Raw genomic sequence first — 17,150 nt, 5'->3', positions numbered from 1 at the left:
ACTGTGGCCAAACTAAAGTCCTGTAAAGCTGCTACACAACATCCTGACACTTGTACTCAATTCCCTGACCAATAAAGGCCTTCATTACCACCCTATCTATTTGCATGGCCACTTTCAGGGAGCTATGGACTTGAACCCCAAAATCCCTCTATACATCAATACTGTTCAGGTTGCTGCCATTAACTGTATACTTTTCCTTAACATTTGATTTCCCAAAGTGCAACACCTCAAATTTACACAAATTAAACTCCATCTGCCATTTCTCTGCCTATACTTGCAACTATGTCTGTTGACAACATTCTATACAACTCCACCGATCTTTATAACATCTGTAAACTTACTAACACCCATGTACATTTTCATCCAAATCATTTATATATATCCTAACCAGCAGATGTCCAAGTATGGATCCTGGCAAACACCACGAGTCACTGACCTCCGGCCTGAGAAAACACCCTTCCACTGCTACCCTCTGCCTTCTATGGGCGAGCCAATTTTGAATCCACACCGCCAAGTCATCATGGATTCCATGCATCTTAGCGGAAGGCGAATGGGGAGGGAAGGGGCTCGTAGAGAGTGGGGACAGGCAGAGCTGGGGGGAAGGGGGGAGAAATGGGGAGAGAACAGATTTGCTGGAGAGAAAGAGGGGCAGAATGTTGTGGGGGAGAACAAAGGGGACTCAGTGTTGAATGGGTGGTGGGAGTTGAATAGTTAAAGGAGGGATGTGGTGTCGAAGTTGAGTGGAAACCTTGAGAAAAGGTACGCTAAATTGGAGGAGGGGAATCCGAGTGGAGGAGGGTTAATTTAGTTGGGTGAGGGAGTGATTGGGTTAGGACATTTGGGTGCAAAGACGTAGGGATTTGGGGGAGGGTTGGGAGCGAGGATATCGCAGTGAGGAAGGGAAGTGAAGTGAAGGGGATGGGCGGAGCCTCGTTGGCTTTACTGGTTGCGGAGTAGACGAAGAGTGAAGCGGCAGTGTGTGTCGTTTGGAACGGAGCAAACAGGAGCTGACTGGAGTGGTGGAGTTTAGGGTCTACGGTTATGGCCAAGTGGCTTCGGGAGTACCTGAACTGGGGTAGGCACAAGGGGCGCAGCTCTCCGCGGGCAGCGAAGTCGGAGCTTGGGGGGTGGGAAGGGGCCAGCGGGACTCCGGCTCGGACTGACACCGAGTTCATGCTCAGAGCCTACCGACTGCAGAAAGAGCGAGATTTTGAGGATCCTTACAGCGGGTGGCAGGCGTTCAGCCTGCGGAGAGTAAGGACTGCTCGGCAGAGCCAACTGCCTGAAGAGCGGCCCTTTTACCGTAGCAACAGTGAGAGAGCCGAAACTAGCAACTGCAACTCCACAAAACATCGGCTCATTAAAGTCGACAGTCCCTCCCCGGCACGCAGCGCAACCATCAGCTGGAACCACAGCAGCAACTGCAAGAAAGTGCAAAAACCCCAGCACAACGACCTCACGAAGGACCGGGTGAGTCACACTTTACAGATTGTCAGCTGCTCTCCTGTGAACTGGTTTGTTACACACTCTTACGCTACTTTTCTCCTCTTAATTTCAGCACATTCTTAAATACGTCAATCACGTATTCTCCACCGCCGGAATACTTTTCATAATATATGTAAACAAAAAAAATTAACTTGAATGTTACACCACTTGTAGGAATTGTTTCCCAGGACAACATTCGATTGTAATATTTACAAAATACTTTCTGAACATCGAGGTCTGACTTCGTTTGCCATCAATGATTCCGGACAAAACCGGGCCGTTGTCTTCCTACAAATCCTCGATGATACAGTGAATCATTTTTGGAGTGATATTTCACTTTAGCAGGGTGTGAACGACTTTTCTGCCGATTGTTCCCGTCGCCTTCATTTTTTCCATGTGTTATTGAGCAAGTACTTTCAAACATAGAATGATTTCCGTTAAGGATTGGTCTCGCAGAAATATCAGGGGTTCCTATGATTTCTGTGATTTGCCAAGGTCTGGGATTGCCACTATCCAGGGGGACAGTGATGTAGTCGGAATGTCGCTGGACCCGCCCTCCAGGGACCCTCGGTAAGTGTGGGGACAACAGTCCAAATCTTAAGAGGCGACTTGACAGAATTTGAATTCCACCCTCGGGCGACTGTCTGGAGTTTGCACGTTCTCCCTGTGTCTTCGTGGGTTTCCTCCCACAGTCCAAAGATAACAAATCTGCACTATAAAATGAGACGCTGGTTGTAGCTGTTCATGAAGTTTTGAACATTTGGTTGCAGAGGTGTGTAGGGCTTTCATTAGAGCAAAGGATGAGCTGGTTTTTACTGGTACTGTGGAAGGTTGTGTGAATTTGGAATTGTGAACAATATCTTCATTTGGCAGAAGATAGTCAATGCAGGGATGTTGGGCCAAATGGCCCACTCTCTGCACCATAACAATTCTGCGGTTTTTTTTTCTTTGGGATTTGAACCCTGGTCCCTAGAACATTACTTAGGTTTCTGAATTACTCTTCAAGTGACAATATTAGGAGGCCATACTTTTCTTGTGATGTCTTTGAGAGGCAAGATCCCAAAAGAATTTAATTTTAGCACTAAACAGGACTTTAATCCTGCTAATGCTTACAAGTGGAGAGAGAGGCAAGTTTGGGGAGATTGGAGGACTCCGTGCATTGTCTGGAACATTTTGTCTCCTAGCTCACAACGAGTTCTCTCAAGTTTGCATGTGTGTCCTTATGGTCCAACTAGTGCATTCCAGACAATACAGGCATTACCAACCTGGTGTTCAGTAGCAGTAATGTATACCATCTACGAGGTGAGTTGCAGAAATTCATCAAGGCTCTGCAGACGGCACCATCCAAACCCACAAACACTTCCATCTAGAAAGATAAGGACAGCAGATACATGGGAATTCCTTCACTTTGCAAGTTCCTTTCCAAGCAACACTCTGTTCCTCACTTGGAGACATAGAACCATAGAATCCATACATTGTGGAAGCAGGCCCTTCGGCTCGACAAGTCCACACCGACCCTCAGACCATCCCACCCAGACCCATCTCCCTATAACCCACCTAATGTACACATCCTGAACACTACAAGCAATTTAGCATGGCCAGTCCACCTAGCCTCCACATCTGTGGACTGTGGGAGGAAACCCACGCAGATGCAGGGAGAATGTGCATACTCCACACAGACAGTCGCCTGAGGGTGGCATTGAACCTGGCTCCCTGGCGCTGTGAGGCAGTTATGCTAACCACTGAGCCACCGTGTTGTCGTTCCTTCAGTATCCTTGAGTCAAAACCCTGGAATTCCCTTCCCAATGGCATTGTAAGTCTACCTACAGCACATGGACTGCAGTGGTTCAAGAAGACAGCTCACTACCGCCTTCTCGGGGGAAACGAGAGATGGGCAATAAATGCTGGAGCAGCTAGTGATGCTCACATCCCACAAGTGAATTTAAAAAAAAATGCTGTAATATCATTAAAGTGCTGATTAAGTAGCAGCCTAGTAGTTGTTCCCTTCGTTTATGCCAACATCTGGTTTCCCTTGCATTGGCATTATTAAGTGTTGGTTCTTTTGCAATCAGAGGGTTCCTGATTATTTTTTAAAATGTAAGCCAAGAACTTCTCAAATGTCAGGTTGAATATCAAGCCTGTAAATCAAGTTTGTACTGTCCACTGTTGGCATGGAAGGTAATTTAGCACTGTAGAGGAGTTGTAGTGAAATTTCTTGAACTTAAGCCCTGGAAATCTAGTTGAGCAATATTATTACTGTACTGTCAAACTGAGAACTGTGTGCCATATGTGATTTAAATATAGGTTTAATGACAAATGAATTAGTTAATAGGGGCAGGGTGAAATACATCCTTGACTTTCACATTGGCCATCGTTTTTGAACTCATTAAAGTTACCATTAAATAAGCAAGCATAGTAATGCTCAATGATTTTCATTATGTCAGTAAATTAAAATTTATATCTTTTTAGATAAAAGTTAAGTAAAATGTTATAAGTAACCTCCTTTATAAAAATAAATGCATGTTGGTAGAAAGGATCAGTTAATTGCTGAGTCTTCATGTATTTAAATAGGGTTTTACAGGCCAACAAACTGACCCTATAGCAGGATAACCTGAACTTGTGGCACACATTCTATTTTATGTGGGAAGTTTTAGAATGGTTCTCGTGTCTTGGATAACTGTGTATTCAGGAATTGTCTGTTGCAGGAACTCAAATTCTGGATTTTGGGGTTTGAGCAGCATGTGACACCCCTGCGCCGTATTTACAATCTGTACACGTGGCTGCTTTGCAACTTGAGGGTTGTAGGAACAGGGCAAATATGTGACGGCCAGGCAGTTAAGGAGGACTATGTGGGATCATTGTGCTTTCCAACTGGTACTCTATTCTGAATGCTGTAGGGATTGTCATTTGTGATCAGTAATCTGCTGATTTTTTTTGGTGGTTCGAATCACTCCCAGATCCCTGGTTCTGACACTGGACTTAAATTAGGAATGTGAAATGAAGAAGGCAGTAGACAGGTGTTTCAGGGCAAAGAATCTCTGCGTTTATTAAATGCAAAGACTAGTATATTACAAGAAATAAAAAGGCAAAAGTAATAAATAGGGAAATAAAACAAAGGTGAATACAAGAGTTAAAAAGGCAAATTTAAAACAGTGAAACTGACACTATCAATTATTAACTTAACACAGGCTAATTATTATTAGAAACTAAACAGTAGTCTCAAACACAGACATTTTAATCAGACTTTCTGACCTAGGGCTTCCCTGCACTGTCACCAACCCACCTTCCCCTCCCTGCTAGCTAGGTTAGATACTTTGGGTCTCGAGGAAATAGGCTCCCCACTGGGGATAAACAAAATTTTGAAATACAGCTGGCTGTTCCCACTTGCTGTAGCCAGTGCTTCACTGAAGACTTCGGATGGCGTTCGGTCTGATTGAAAACTTGGCTTTTCTTACTTTGTGGTGGTTTCATGAGCCGTTTTTCACCTCAGGATGTGTCTGAGGCCTTGTCAGTCATGTCAGTGGTTTTCGGAGGTCATGGTCGGTTGCCATTGATTCCCCTGGTACAGACCAGCCCTGTGACAGTAGGCTTCAGTAAGATAGCTGTGCAGAGAGTACTCGGGGAGAGTAGCTATTTGGGATCCTTCTTCTGTTGGTAGCTGGTGGGGATGGCTCTCTCACTCCTAGATCAGGGCCAGCAGTTATACTGTGTCCTTCATTGTGTTTCTGTTGTCCCCTTTGTGGTGAATTGGCTTCCTAATAGTTTAGATTAGGTGTAAACGTGTTTTGATTGAGTGGAATGTCTAGTATTTCTGCAAATGAATATTAATTCAGGTTGAATGCCTTGGTACCTCTGATTCCAAGATGTCTGAAGTTGTTGTCTTAGGTCTAGTTCATTGTTCCCATAGGGCTAAGACGTGAATAGGATTTCTAACTGAACCATGGTTCCAGGCAGCTGTCCCTGTGATATTGTATTCCAAAGCACAGCCTAGCTGCTTTTCTTTTTGTTTTAAAAGTTCTGTTAAGAATCCAGGGATTTTGGTCCAGTATTCTAAACGACAGGGATATTTGCTCCCTCCTACGATGCTGAAAAGAGTGACAGTCCTCTGTGCAGCCAGAGCCAAGTCCATGGTACAATGGCTGGCTAAGCTGTAGATTGGGCAATTAAAAAGACTGGGAAAGCAATAACAATGTTCAAGTAACCTATACATGTCAAGGATACTACAAAATACCTTGCCCTGTACTCTCTGATATATATGGCACAGTGGTGGAATCCTTGTCTTTGAACTAGAAGGCCTGGGTTCAAGTCTCTCCTACTGTGGAGATGTCATAACATGATAAATTAAAAATTACTGTCTCTCATCTTAAAACTCATTGTTTTATGGCTCTTGAGCTTTGAAACATTGGGAAGAGCTTGTTATTTTGCTTTGTTTCCAATTGAGCTGAAAGCAAGTATCGGGGGAGGTGAATTCTTTGCATCAAAATACCATGGATTCAAGGATCGTGCTTTTTTTTACGATTTGTGTTGTTGATCTAAGACCTAACCCAAAGATCAGCTGAATGAAAGTATTCTCAGTTGTATGTTCCCTGGTGTGAATTCCTGTTTGAAAAGCTGCCCTCTTCCACTGTATTTGGCAGCTGTCAGTGATGTACACACCTCATTCTTTCACCAGTTGTGTGCACTTTTTATTTTCCTTCTTGCTCTTTGTGGGATATTTTTGTCCATATTTTGTGATTGCAGACTGCTCCCCTGTATTGTGGCTGCTGGGTAGAATTCAAAATGCCCAAGTGTGAGGGTGTCCGGTTTTGAGAATGATTTTAGTACAAAGTTTAGAACAGCAAATGCTAAAAGAGGTTGAGGTCACATAGCTGTTATTAGAGCAAGCTCGAGAGGTTGCCTAAACATGTTTGTGCCATCCTGTTGAAACTAAGGAAATGGAAGAGGGCAGCAGAGTGGTGACGTTGATTGGTTGACATGGGGAAGATCTGCATCAGTGCTTCTGGAAGGTCGTTTTGCGGACGGGCTGTTGTCAAGTATAACAAGTAAGGCAGATGAGATTACAGCTTGGACTAGTACTTGGAATTATGATGTTGCTATCACAGAGACTTGGTTAAGGGAGAGACAGGATTGGCAGCTTAACATTCCAGGATACAGATGTTTCAGGCAGGATAGAGGGGTTGTAAAGAGGGTGGAGGAGTTGCACTACTTGTTAAGGAAAATATCACAGCTGTAGTGCGGGAGGACACCTCAGATGGCTCATACAGCGACGCGACATGGGTAGAGCTCAGGAACAGGAAGGGTGCAATCACAATGTTTGGGGTTTACTATAGGCCTCCCAACAGCCAGCAGGAGATAGAAGAACAGATATGAAGGCAGATTTTGGCAAGATGTCAAAGTAACAGGATTTTTGTCATGGGTGATTTCAACTTCCCATATATTGGCTGGGTCTCACTTACTGCTTGGGGCAGAATTTGTAAGTAGCGTACAGGAGGGCTTCTTGAAACAGTATGTAGACAGTCCAACTAGGGAAGGAGCCATACTGAACATAGTATTGGGGAATGAGCCTGGCCATATGGTCGATGTCTCAGTAGGGGAGCAGATCGGTAACAGTGATCACTTTGAGCTTTAAGATACTGATGGATAAAGGTAGGTGTAGTTGGCAGGTGAAGGTGCTAAATTGGGGGAAGGCTAATTACAACAATATTAGGCAGGAACTGAAGAATGTAGATTGGAGGCAGATGTTGGAGGGAAAATCAACATCTGGTATGTGGGAAGCTTTCAAGTGTAAGTTGCTGGGAACCCAGGACTGGCACGTTCCTGTAAGGGTGAAAGATAAGTATGGCAAGTTTAGAGAACGTTGGATAATGAGATATTGTGAACCTTATCAAAAAGAAAAAGGAAGCGTTTGTCAAGGCTAGGAGGCTGGGAACACACAAAGCAAGGGTGGAAACGAGGAAAGTCAAAAGAAAGTTAAGCAAGGAGTTAGGAGGGCTAAAGGGATCATGAAGTCATTGGCCAACAGGATTAAGGAAAGTCTCAAGGCTTTTTACACATTTATAAAGAGCGAGAGGGTAGCCAGGGAGACAGTTGGCCCACTCAAGGACAGGGAAGGGAATTTATGTGTGGAGCCAGAGGAAATGGGTGAGGTATTAAATGAGTACTTTGCGTCAGTACTCACCATAGAGAAGAACTTGGTGGATGATGAGTCTGGGGAAGGGTATGTAGATTGTTTGGGTCATGTTGAGATCAAAAGGGAGGAGGTATTGGGGGTCTTGAAAAACAGTAAGGTAGGCAAGTCCCCAAGGCCTGACGGGATATACCCCAGAATACTGAGAGAGGCAAGGGAGGAAATTGCTGGGGCCATGAGGGAAATCTTTGTATCCTCACTGGCGATAGGGGAGATCCCAGAGGATTGGAGAATAGGCAATGTTGTTCCTTTGTTTAAGATGGGTGGTAAGGATAATCCAGCTAATTTTGGGCCGGTTAGCCTTACATCACTGGTAGGGAAATTATTGGAGAGGATCTTTCGAGACAGGATTTACTGCTAATTGGAAATAAGTGGGCATATTAGCGAGAGGCAACAAGGCTTTATGAAGGGGAGGTCGTGTCTCACTAACTTGGTTGAGTTTTTTCAGGAAGTGACGAAAATGATCAGTGAGGGTAGGGCAGTGGATGTTGTTGACATGGACTTGAGTAAGGCCTTTGACAAGGTCCCTCATGGCAGGCTCATACAGAAAGTAAAGTCACACGGGGTCAGAGGTAAACTTGCAAGTTGGATAATAAACTGGCTCGGTCTTAGAAGACAGAGGATAGCAGTGGAAGGGTGCGTTTCTGAATGGAGGGCTGTGACTAGTGGCATTCTTCAGGGATCAGTGTTAGGACCGACTGCTGTTTGCAAAATATATATTTGGAGGAGAAAGTGACTGGTCTGATTAGTAAGTTTGCCGATGATACGCAGGTTGGTGGAATTGCAGATAGCAATCAGGACCGTCAAAGGATACAGGATATAGAACCGTTGGTGACTTGGGCAGAGAGATGGCAGATGGAGTTTAAGTGGAAAAATGTGAGGTAATGCACTTTGGAAGGTCTAATCCAGATGGAAAATATGCAGTAAATGGTAGAACCCTTAGCAGTACTGATACGCAGAGGGATCTGGGTGCTCAGGTACACAGGTCACTGAAAGTGGCAACACAGGTGGAAATGGTTTTCAACAAGGCATCCAGCATACTTGCCTTCATTGCCTGGGGCATTGGGTTTAAAAGTTGGCAGGTAATGTCGCAGCTTTATAGAACCTTTAGTTAGGCCGCATTTTGAATATTGTGTTCAATTCTGGTCGCCACACTACCAGAAGGATGTGGTGGCTTTAGAGAGGGTACAGAAAAGATTTAACAGGATGTTGCCTGGTATGGAGGGCATGAGCAGAGGTTGGAGAAACTTGGGTTGTTCTAACTGGAATGACGGAGGTTGAGGGGTGACTTGATAGAGATCTACAAGATAATGACGGACGTGGAACGAGTGGATAGTCAGAAGCCTTTTCCCACGTGGAAGAGTCAGTTACTAGGGGGGCATAGGTGATGTACGAGGCAAGTTTTTTTTACACAGATAATGGTAGGTGCTTGGAACTCGCTGCCAGGGGTTGGGGGGGGTTAGTGGAAGTAGATACGATAGTACTTTTAAAGGGTGTCTTGACAAATACATCGATTGGGTGGGAATAGAGGGATACGGTCCCTGGAAGGGTAGGGGGTTTTAGTTGTGAAGGACAGCATGTCAGTGCAGGCTTGGAGAGCTGAAGGGTCTGTTCCTGTGCTGTGATTTTCTTTGTTCTTTTCTTTGAAATGGCAATTTCTTAATGGATATGTATCTATCTTCGATGGACATAAAGAAGAAAAAGTGCCAGAGGGACAACTACAAATAAATAAATCAAAGGGTTGGAATTCACTAAACTTAATTCAACTAAAAATAGACAAAACAATAAGACTGAAGTTGGACAATCCTGAAGACTGATGGTTTGCACTGAAAGGAGTTAAGGAAATGAAGAATGTACAAAATACATGAGGAATGCTTTGGTTTGATCTTCCAAGTTTTTCTTTCAAGAGTTGCCCCCTTGGATTGAAAAGTTTCTGATGACACTGATTTACAGTTGGGTTGGTGAGTGCAATCAGGAAGTTATAGATTCACATCTCTTATGGGTTAGTTACAAGAATTTGCAATCGGGACCAGGAAAACTAGTTATGTAGGCAAATATCAGCTGGTCAGAGAACACCAGAATAGACTTGTAAAGGACAGTTTTGTCTAACAAGTTCAATTGAATGAAGCCACTCGTGTAGATGAAGTTTTCTTTTTTAAAAACTCATTAATGGAATGTGGGCACCGCTGGCAAGATTGACATTCTTGCCCATCTCCAATTTATTGAGAGAATGGTAGTGAAATCCCTTCTTAAATTGCTGCAGTCCATGTGATTGAAGTTCAGCCACAGTGATACTGGGGAGGAATTCCAAGATTTTGGCCCATTGACAGAGGACCATACCTTCACTTTTTCCAAGGCATGGTGTGTGAATTAAAGGGGATCTTGCAAGAGGTGGTTTTCCCATGAGTCTATTGCTGTTGGTCCTGTGGGCAGTAGAGGTTGTTGTTTGTCAATGTGCAGTTGCAGAAGCTATGATGTAGTGAACAAAGTTTGTAGTGTGCAGGGTGATGAACTGTGCAGTAGTGATATTTTTGTTCTTGAATCTGCCTTTATCCATGCAATGGACAGTTTTTTTTATCAAACTTCTGACCCATGTCTTGTGGATAGTGGAGAGGCTTTTGAGGAGAGGGCATCAGGCGGTGAATCATTTGTCACAGAATACTTAGTTTCTGACCTGCTCTGATAGTCATTGTTTATTAGACCAAGCGGGCTATGTTTCCTGTTAATAGTGACTAGGAGGATATTGTTGGAGAAGCACCTGGTGTTGAATGTCAAGGGCGATGGTTAGATTCTCTTTGATTGGAGATGATCATTGCACTTGTATGGTATGAATGTTACTTAACACTTATCGCTCCAGAACATAGTCCATGTTTTACTGCAAGCAACACTACTCGTTGATTAGCTAAGAGGTTGCCCTTATCAGTCAAGACATAGGTTATAAAAGCAGGAATATAATGTTGTCGCTGTACAAGATGTTAGTTAGGCCACAGCTGGAATGCTGTGCAGTTCTGGTCACCACACTGCAGGATGGGTGTGATTACATTGGAGAGGGGGCAGTGGAGATTTACGAGGATGTTGCCTAGGATGGAACATCTTAGCTACGAAGCGAGGCTTGATAAGTATGGGTTATTTTCCTTGGAGCATAGAAAGTTAAGGAAGAATCTGATAGAGATATATAAGATTGAGGTGTGTGGACAGGGCTGATAGAATGCAGCTGTTCTCCTTTGCTAAAGATTCAATAACCAGGGGACGTAATTATAAGGTGAAAGGCAGGAGGGCAAACAAGGCATGGGAGTACACAATGACCTGTAGTACCCTGGGAAACACTGAGGATCAGAGGGACCTTGATGTGTATGCACACTGGTCACTTAAGGTATCAATACTAGTGGATAAAGTAGTTCAGGAGGCAAATATTTCACTTGCCTTTCTTATTCGAGTCATAGTATTTAAGAGCAAGGAGGAGTTGTTTGAGATTTCCACTACTCTTGGTATAAAAGCTTTTGCTCATATCTCCTTTAAATCTTCTGCCTTAAATCTTCTTACCTTAAATCTATGCCCCATGGTCTTTGATCCCTTCATCAAATGGAAAAGTTTATTTCTATCCACCTTATCTATGCTTCTCATAATTTCATTCATTTTAATCATGTTCCCTTTCAATCTCCTCTGCTCTAAGCAAAACAAACCCCAGTTTGTCCAATCTTTCTTCATAACTGAACTTCTGCAGCCCAGGCAATATCCTGGCAAATTTCCTACTCCCCTTCTCCAGTGCTATTGCATTGCTCCTAAATTGTAGATTCCGGAACATCTCTCAATATTTAGCTGTGGTCTAACCAGCATTTTATTCACTTCCAGCACAACTTCCCTGCTGTTAAGCTGTGTCTCGGCTAATAAAGGCAAGCATACCATATGCCATCTTAGCTACTTTATCTACTTGTCTTCGTACCTTAAGGATGGTGTACATGCATATCAAGATCTTCCCAGGGTCCTACTATTTGTCATGTATTCCCTGAACTTGTTGTTCCTATTTGTCCTTGTTTTTCCAATTTATAACTTTTTTTTTCTCCTCTGCATCATCATGAAAAACATTAAAATTAACATATAATAGAGGATTCTATCAAAAGGAGAATGTACAGGTATTTCTGTGACCATAAACAAAACTCAGGGTATGTTTCCTCCCTGATTCTAAGGTCAAGAATGTCTCAAGGTATTGACAGAACGTTCTGGAGGGGTAGGTGAGCAGCCAGTGGTTGTCATCTACATTAGTATAAACAGCATAGGTAAGTTTAAAAAAAGATAAGATCCTGTAAGCAGAATATAGGGAGTGAGAAAGTAAGTTTAAAAATTAGGAGTCCATAAGATGATAAGACCATATGCAGTAGGGACAAGAGTAAGCCCTTCAGTCTCTTGCCATTCAATAGGATCACATTCAATTTTCTTGCCCTTTTAACTGTAACCCTTGATGTGCCTACTGAACAAGAATCTATCCTTATTAGCTTCAAATACATAAAGACTCTGCCCCCACAGCTCTCTGTGGCAAGGAGTTCCAAAGAGTCTGAACTCTGAGAAGAAATTCCTACTCCTTTCAGTCTTAAACTGGCAGCACTTAATTCTGAGACTATGTGCTGTGATCCTCCAGTTTACCCTCAGGAAGTGAAACAACATCCTCTCAGCATCCTTACCCTGTCAAGTCCTTTAAGAATCCTACGTGTTTCAATGAGATCATCTCTCATTCTTCACTACTGCAGTGAGTAGAACTCACTGTTAACCTTTGTTCATAAAACAATCTCTCCACACTGGGGATCATCCTAGTGAACTACCCCCAATGAAATAATCTTCCCTGAAATAAGGGGACCAAAACTGCTGTCAGTACTCCAGATATGGTCTAATTAGTATTTTATACAGTTGCAATAGGACTTGTATACTCTATACTCCAACTGCCTTGAAATAAGGGCCAATGTTCTGTTAACCTTCCTGATTACCTGCTGCACCTGTGTGCTTGCTTTCTGTGTTGTGTGCACAAGTACCCTCAAGTCTATGTTGCAGATTTCCACTGTTTTTCCCTGTTTAAACAATGCTCTATTATAAGACCATGAGGTAGGGAACAAAATTAGGCCACTCGGTCCATTGAGTCTGTTCTGCCATTCGATCATGGCTGATATTTCTCAAACCCATTCTCCTGCCTTCTCCCTATCATCTTTGATCCTTTCTTTATTCTCCCTTCCAAATGAAAAACTTCGTTTTCTCCACATAATGCTCAATTGGCCAATTGATGCACTTTATGCCAGTGCAAACGTGATGGGCTGAAGGGCCTTTTCTGCACTGTATGAATCTATGAAACCACTTGTATTCCTCTCTCAGCTTGCCTTTCTGCCTAATTTTAATATCATCTGCAAATTTGGTTGCAGTACATTCATGTCCTTCTTCCAAGTCATTAATATATAACAAACGGTTGCGGATTGAATGCTGATCCCTGTGGAATTCTGATAGTCACTGGTCGTCTGTCTGAAAATGAATCCCTTATTGCTATTTCCTGCCCATGCTGTGGCCTAACCAACATTGTATACAATTTGAGCATACACCTTCCTTGTCTTAAACTCTATACTTCGACTATGGCTCAAAGGTAAAAGACGGGATGGTGGTGGAGGGTGCTTTTCAGACTGGAGGCCTGTGATCAATGGTGTGCCACAAAGATTGATGCTGGGTCCACTGCTTTTTGTCACTTATGTAAATGATTTGTTTGTGAACATAGGAGGTATGGTTAGTAAGTTTGCATATGACACCAAAATTGGAGGTGTAGTGGACAGCGAAGAAGGTTACCTCAGAGTACAATGGGATCTTGATCAGGTGGGCCAATGGGCTGAAGAGTGGCAGATGGAGTTTAGTTTAGATAAATGTGAGGTGCAGCACTTTGGTAAGGCAAATCAGGGCAGGACTTATACACTTAATGGTCCTGGGGAGTAGATAGGATCATGAAGAAGGCATTTAGTATGCTTGCCTTTATCGGTCAGTGCATTGAGTATAGGAGTTGGGAGGTCATGTTGCAGTGTACAGAACATTGGTTAGGCCACTTTTGGAGTATCGTGGGCAATTCTGGTTTCCCTGCTAGGGGAAGGTTGTTGTGGAACTAGAAAGAGTTCAGAAAAGATTTAAGAGGATATTGCCAGGATTGGAGGGTTTGAGTGATAAGGAAAGTCTGAATAGGCTGGGGCTATTTTCCCTGAAGTGGTGGAGGCAGAGGGGTAACCTTGTAGAGGTTTATAAAATCATGAGGAGCATGGATAGGTTAAACAGCCAAGGTCTTTTCCCTGGGTGGGGGAGTCCAAAACTAGAGGGCATAGGTTTAAGGTGAGAGGGGAAAGATTTAGAAGGGACCTAAAGGGTAACTTCTTCACACAGAGGGTGGTGCATGTATGGAATGAGCTGCCAGAGGAAGTGGTGGAGGCTGGTACAATTACAACACTTTAAAAGGCTTCTGGATGGGTATATGAATAGGACAGGCTTAGAGGGATATGGGCCAAATGCTGGCAAGTAGAACAAGATTTACATAGGATGTCTGGTTGGCATGGAGAAGTTGGACCACAGGGTCTGTTTCTGTGCAGTACATCTCTATGACTCTATGACACTAAAGTCATGAATCCCATATGGCTTCCGAACGACTTTATCTTCATGGCCCACTACCTTGAGGAACTAGTGGACATACGCAACATTGTCCCTCTGAACCTTGGTACTTCCCAGGGATCTACTGTTTCTCTCGTTCCCTGCTTTGATTATTCCATCTGACTATCCAGTCTATATTCTCCTCTAATCTAAGGCTATCCTCCTTGCTGCTTACTACAGCACCAATTTTTCTGTCATCCATAAACTTGCTGATCAACCCCCTACATTCAAGTTTGGTTATTTAAAAAACCCACAAACGGAAAGGCCTCAAATACTGATCCCTCACTGGACACAGATTTCCAGTCACCAAAAACACTACTTGACCATCACCATCTGTTTCCCACTACTCGGCCAATTGTGGATACAATTAGCCAAATTTTCTTGGATACTATGAACTCTTAACTTCACAATCAGTGTCACATGTGGAATCTTAGTGAAAGTCTTGCTGAAGTCCAAGCAGACTTCGTCAAATGCATTGCCTTCATCTAAACACCTAACCATCAAAAAACTCAATTAAGATGGTCATACACTATTTCCCCTTAACAAAACCATGTTGACTGTTCTCAATTAATTCTTGCCTCTGCAATGGATAATTCTGTCTCTCAGAATTTCTCCTAATAATTTAATTGCCACTGAGGTTAGACTGACCGGCCTGTAGTGTCCTCCATTGTCCCTTGCTCCTTTTCTTGAAAACTGTCCTCCAGTCATCTGACATCTGAAAATTTTTTGCAAGTATCCCTGCTATTTCTTCCCTTGCTTCACTTAAAATCTGTGATACATTTTATCTGGCCCTGGAAATTTATCTACTTTCAAGCCTACCAGACCACTCAGAACTTCCTCTGTCCATGGTAACTGATTACAGACCTTCTCCCTGATTTCTATACCTACACTGTCCTTCCTATTTGCCAGAACCAACGCACAGTATTCATTTGGAACCCTTTCTATATCTGCTGGCTCCACCTACAAATTATCTCTGTTGTCCTTAATGGGTCCTATTGTTTCTCTTTAAATATTTACCTGAATGTGCGTGTAACATAAATTAGGATTTTTCTTTATTTTACCTGCCATTATCATTTCATGCCCTCTTTGCTCTCCTAATTTCATTTTAAGTTCCCTTTTGCACATTGTAAACCCTTCTAGGTCTTCTGTTTTGAGCCCTTGATATCTACCATAAGCCTCCTTTTTTATCTTTAGTCGATCCTTTATATCCTCAACATTCAGGGTTCGCAGGATTTGTCAGTCCCATCATTACCTTTATTGATAACTGTCAGAACAGTTGACCCTATACTGTTCTGACTTGGATGTACCAAAAGTATCTGCTCCCAGTCTACTCTGACCAACTGATATCTGATCTTATTAAAATCAGCCTTTCCTATTTGAGGACTTTGATTTCAGGCCCATCCTTTTCCTTTTCTGTAACGGTCTTGAATCTAATAGAGTTATGATTACTGTATGCAAAATACTCTCCCACTTGCCCACCTTCATCCTTCATTACCTGATATTAAGTCCAGGGCTGCCCGCTCTCGTGTAGGGTTTTCTAAGTACTGGCATAAAAAGCAGAACTGGATGCATTTTGAGAATTCTGCTCCCTCTAAAACTCTCGTACTGGTGGAATGGTATCTATTTGATGTTGGTAGTCAGCGGTCCAGGGGTTGTAATTGATTGGAGCAGGTGTAGCAGTGTGGGAGGGGGGAGAGTGAGAGTGAGAGTCGTAGGCTCTGTTTAACAGTGACCCTGGAGTTAGAAAAGGTTTAAAATCTGCAAACATTTCCTGAGTAACTTTTGGGACCTTCTGAATTCTGAATTCTGACTTTAATGGACTTTTTTGAAGGACTCCAGAAACAGGAATTACCCATCAGAATCTTCAATGTCCCAGGTAGTTCCAATAGAATCTGTTGTGTGTGGGATTCTCTGATGCACAACCACAGTCTGCTCTGCTCCAACAACTCTCTGGCCATTGAAGTAGCTGGACCAATATGTCAGAAGTAAACACTTCAATTAACAACAGAGGTATCCTGCTGAGCACTTTAATTGAATCATGTGCTTCCTTGAAATGAAATCATAAGTCTTCCAAATGACCACCTGACCCTTTTTTTAAAAAAAAGACCTGAACAGAACTGAAACCATGCATCTATTTTAGCTCTACTTTAAAATGCAAATTCCCAAAATGATAATATATCATACACATATTGGCCATGTTAAATTTGCAGACATATTATTCATCACAAATAGAGATCAAATGAATGATATGAAATGACTACCACAAGGACTCCTTCAAGATTTTTTTTACAGATATGATCAGGAAAGGTGTCCATTCTTGAGAAAATTGCAGGTTGTATCAGAGGTCAAGCAAACAGACTGCATTTATGGGAAACTCATGGCTAGAAGCCAAGCAAATGATGCAATGACTTTCATCAGCACCTGGCGGATGTGACCATCCCATATTGCAACATTCTTTCAGCATAGTAACCTTTACAATCTTACCTGCAGGGCACAAAAAGTGGTATGCAAATTGATCTACTCATTTTTCAAGAAATACCTAAAATGCACAAACTGAACACGACTGTGTTACTTTGATACATTAAACACACCCAAGTGAAAGTATTAATCATGAGCAATTGGAGTTCTTTAGGAAAAGCAGTAATGATTTTGTTTTTGAAGTGTTTAGTCTGAATAGATCATAATTTTCAGATTGCATCAATAACTATTTTAGGAAAAGTATAGATGTAGAGTTCTATGTAAATTAATGGGTGTAGCTTTTACAATCAATTCTGTGGTGTGTTTTAGTTTCAGAAATGAGCAGGACCAGAAAGCTATGTGT

At 42.7% G+C, this 17,150-nt stretch overlaps 1 protein-coding gene across 1 annotated transcript in view; it reads left to right on the top strand.

Moving 5' to 3' along the window:
* Positions 1–887: 887 nt before the first annotated feature.
* Positions 888–17,150, top strand: part of LOC109937683 (SH2 domain-containing adapter protein F-like) — a 131,822-nt gene continuing 115,559 nt past the window's right edge. Inside the window, exon 1 of the mRNA XM_048595003.1 lies at positions 888–1,470. Coding sequence (XP_048450960.1) covers positions 1,042–1,470 — 429 coding nt within the window. The 5' untranslated portion in view covers positions 888–1,041. The remainder of the gene's footprint in view (positions 1,471–17,150) is intronic.

The sequence above is a fragment of the Rhincodon typus genome, chromosome 3, assembly GCF_021869965.1.
Source record: "Rhincodon typus isolate 14 chromosome 3, sRhiTyp1.1, whole genome shotgun sequence".
NCBI lineage: Eukaryota > Metazoa > Chordata > Chondrichthyes > Orectolobiformes > Rhincodontidae > Rhincodon > Rhincodon typus.
The sequence above is the reverse complement of the archived record's forward strand: the minus strand, read 5'-3'. Positions and strand labels throughout refer to the sequence as shown.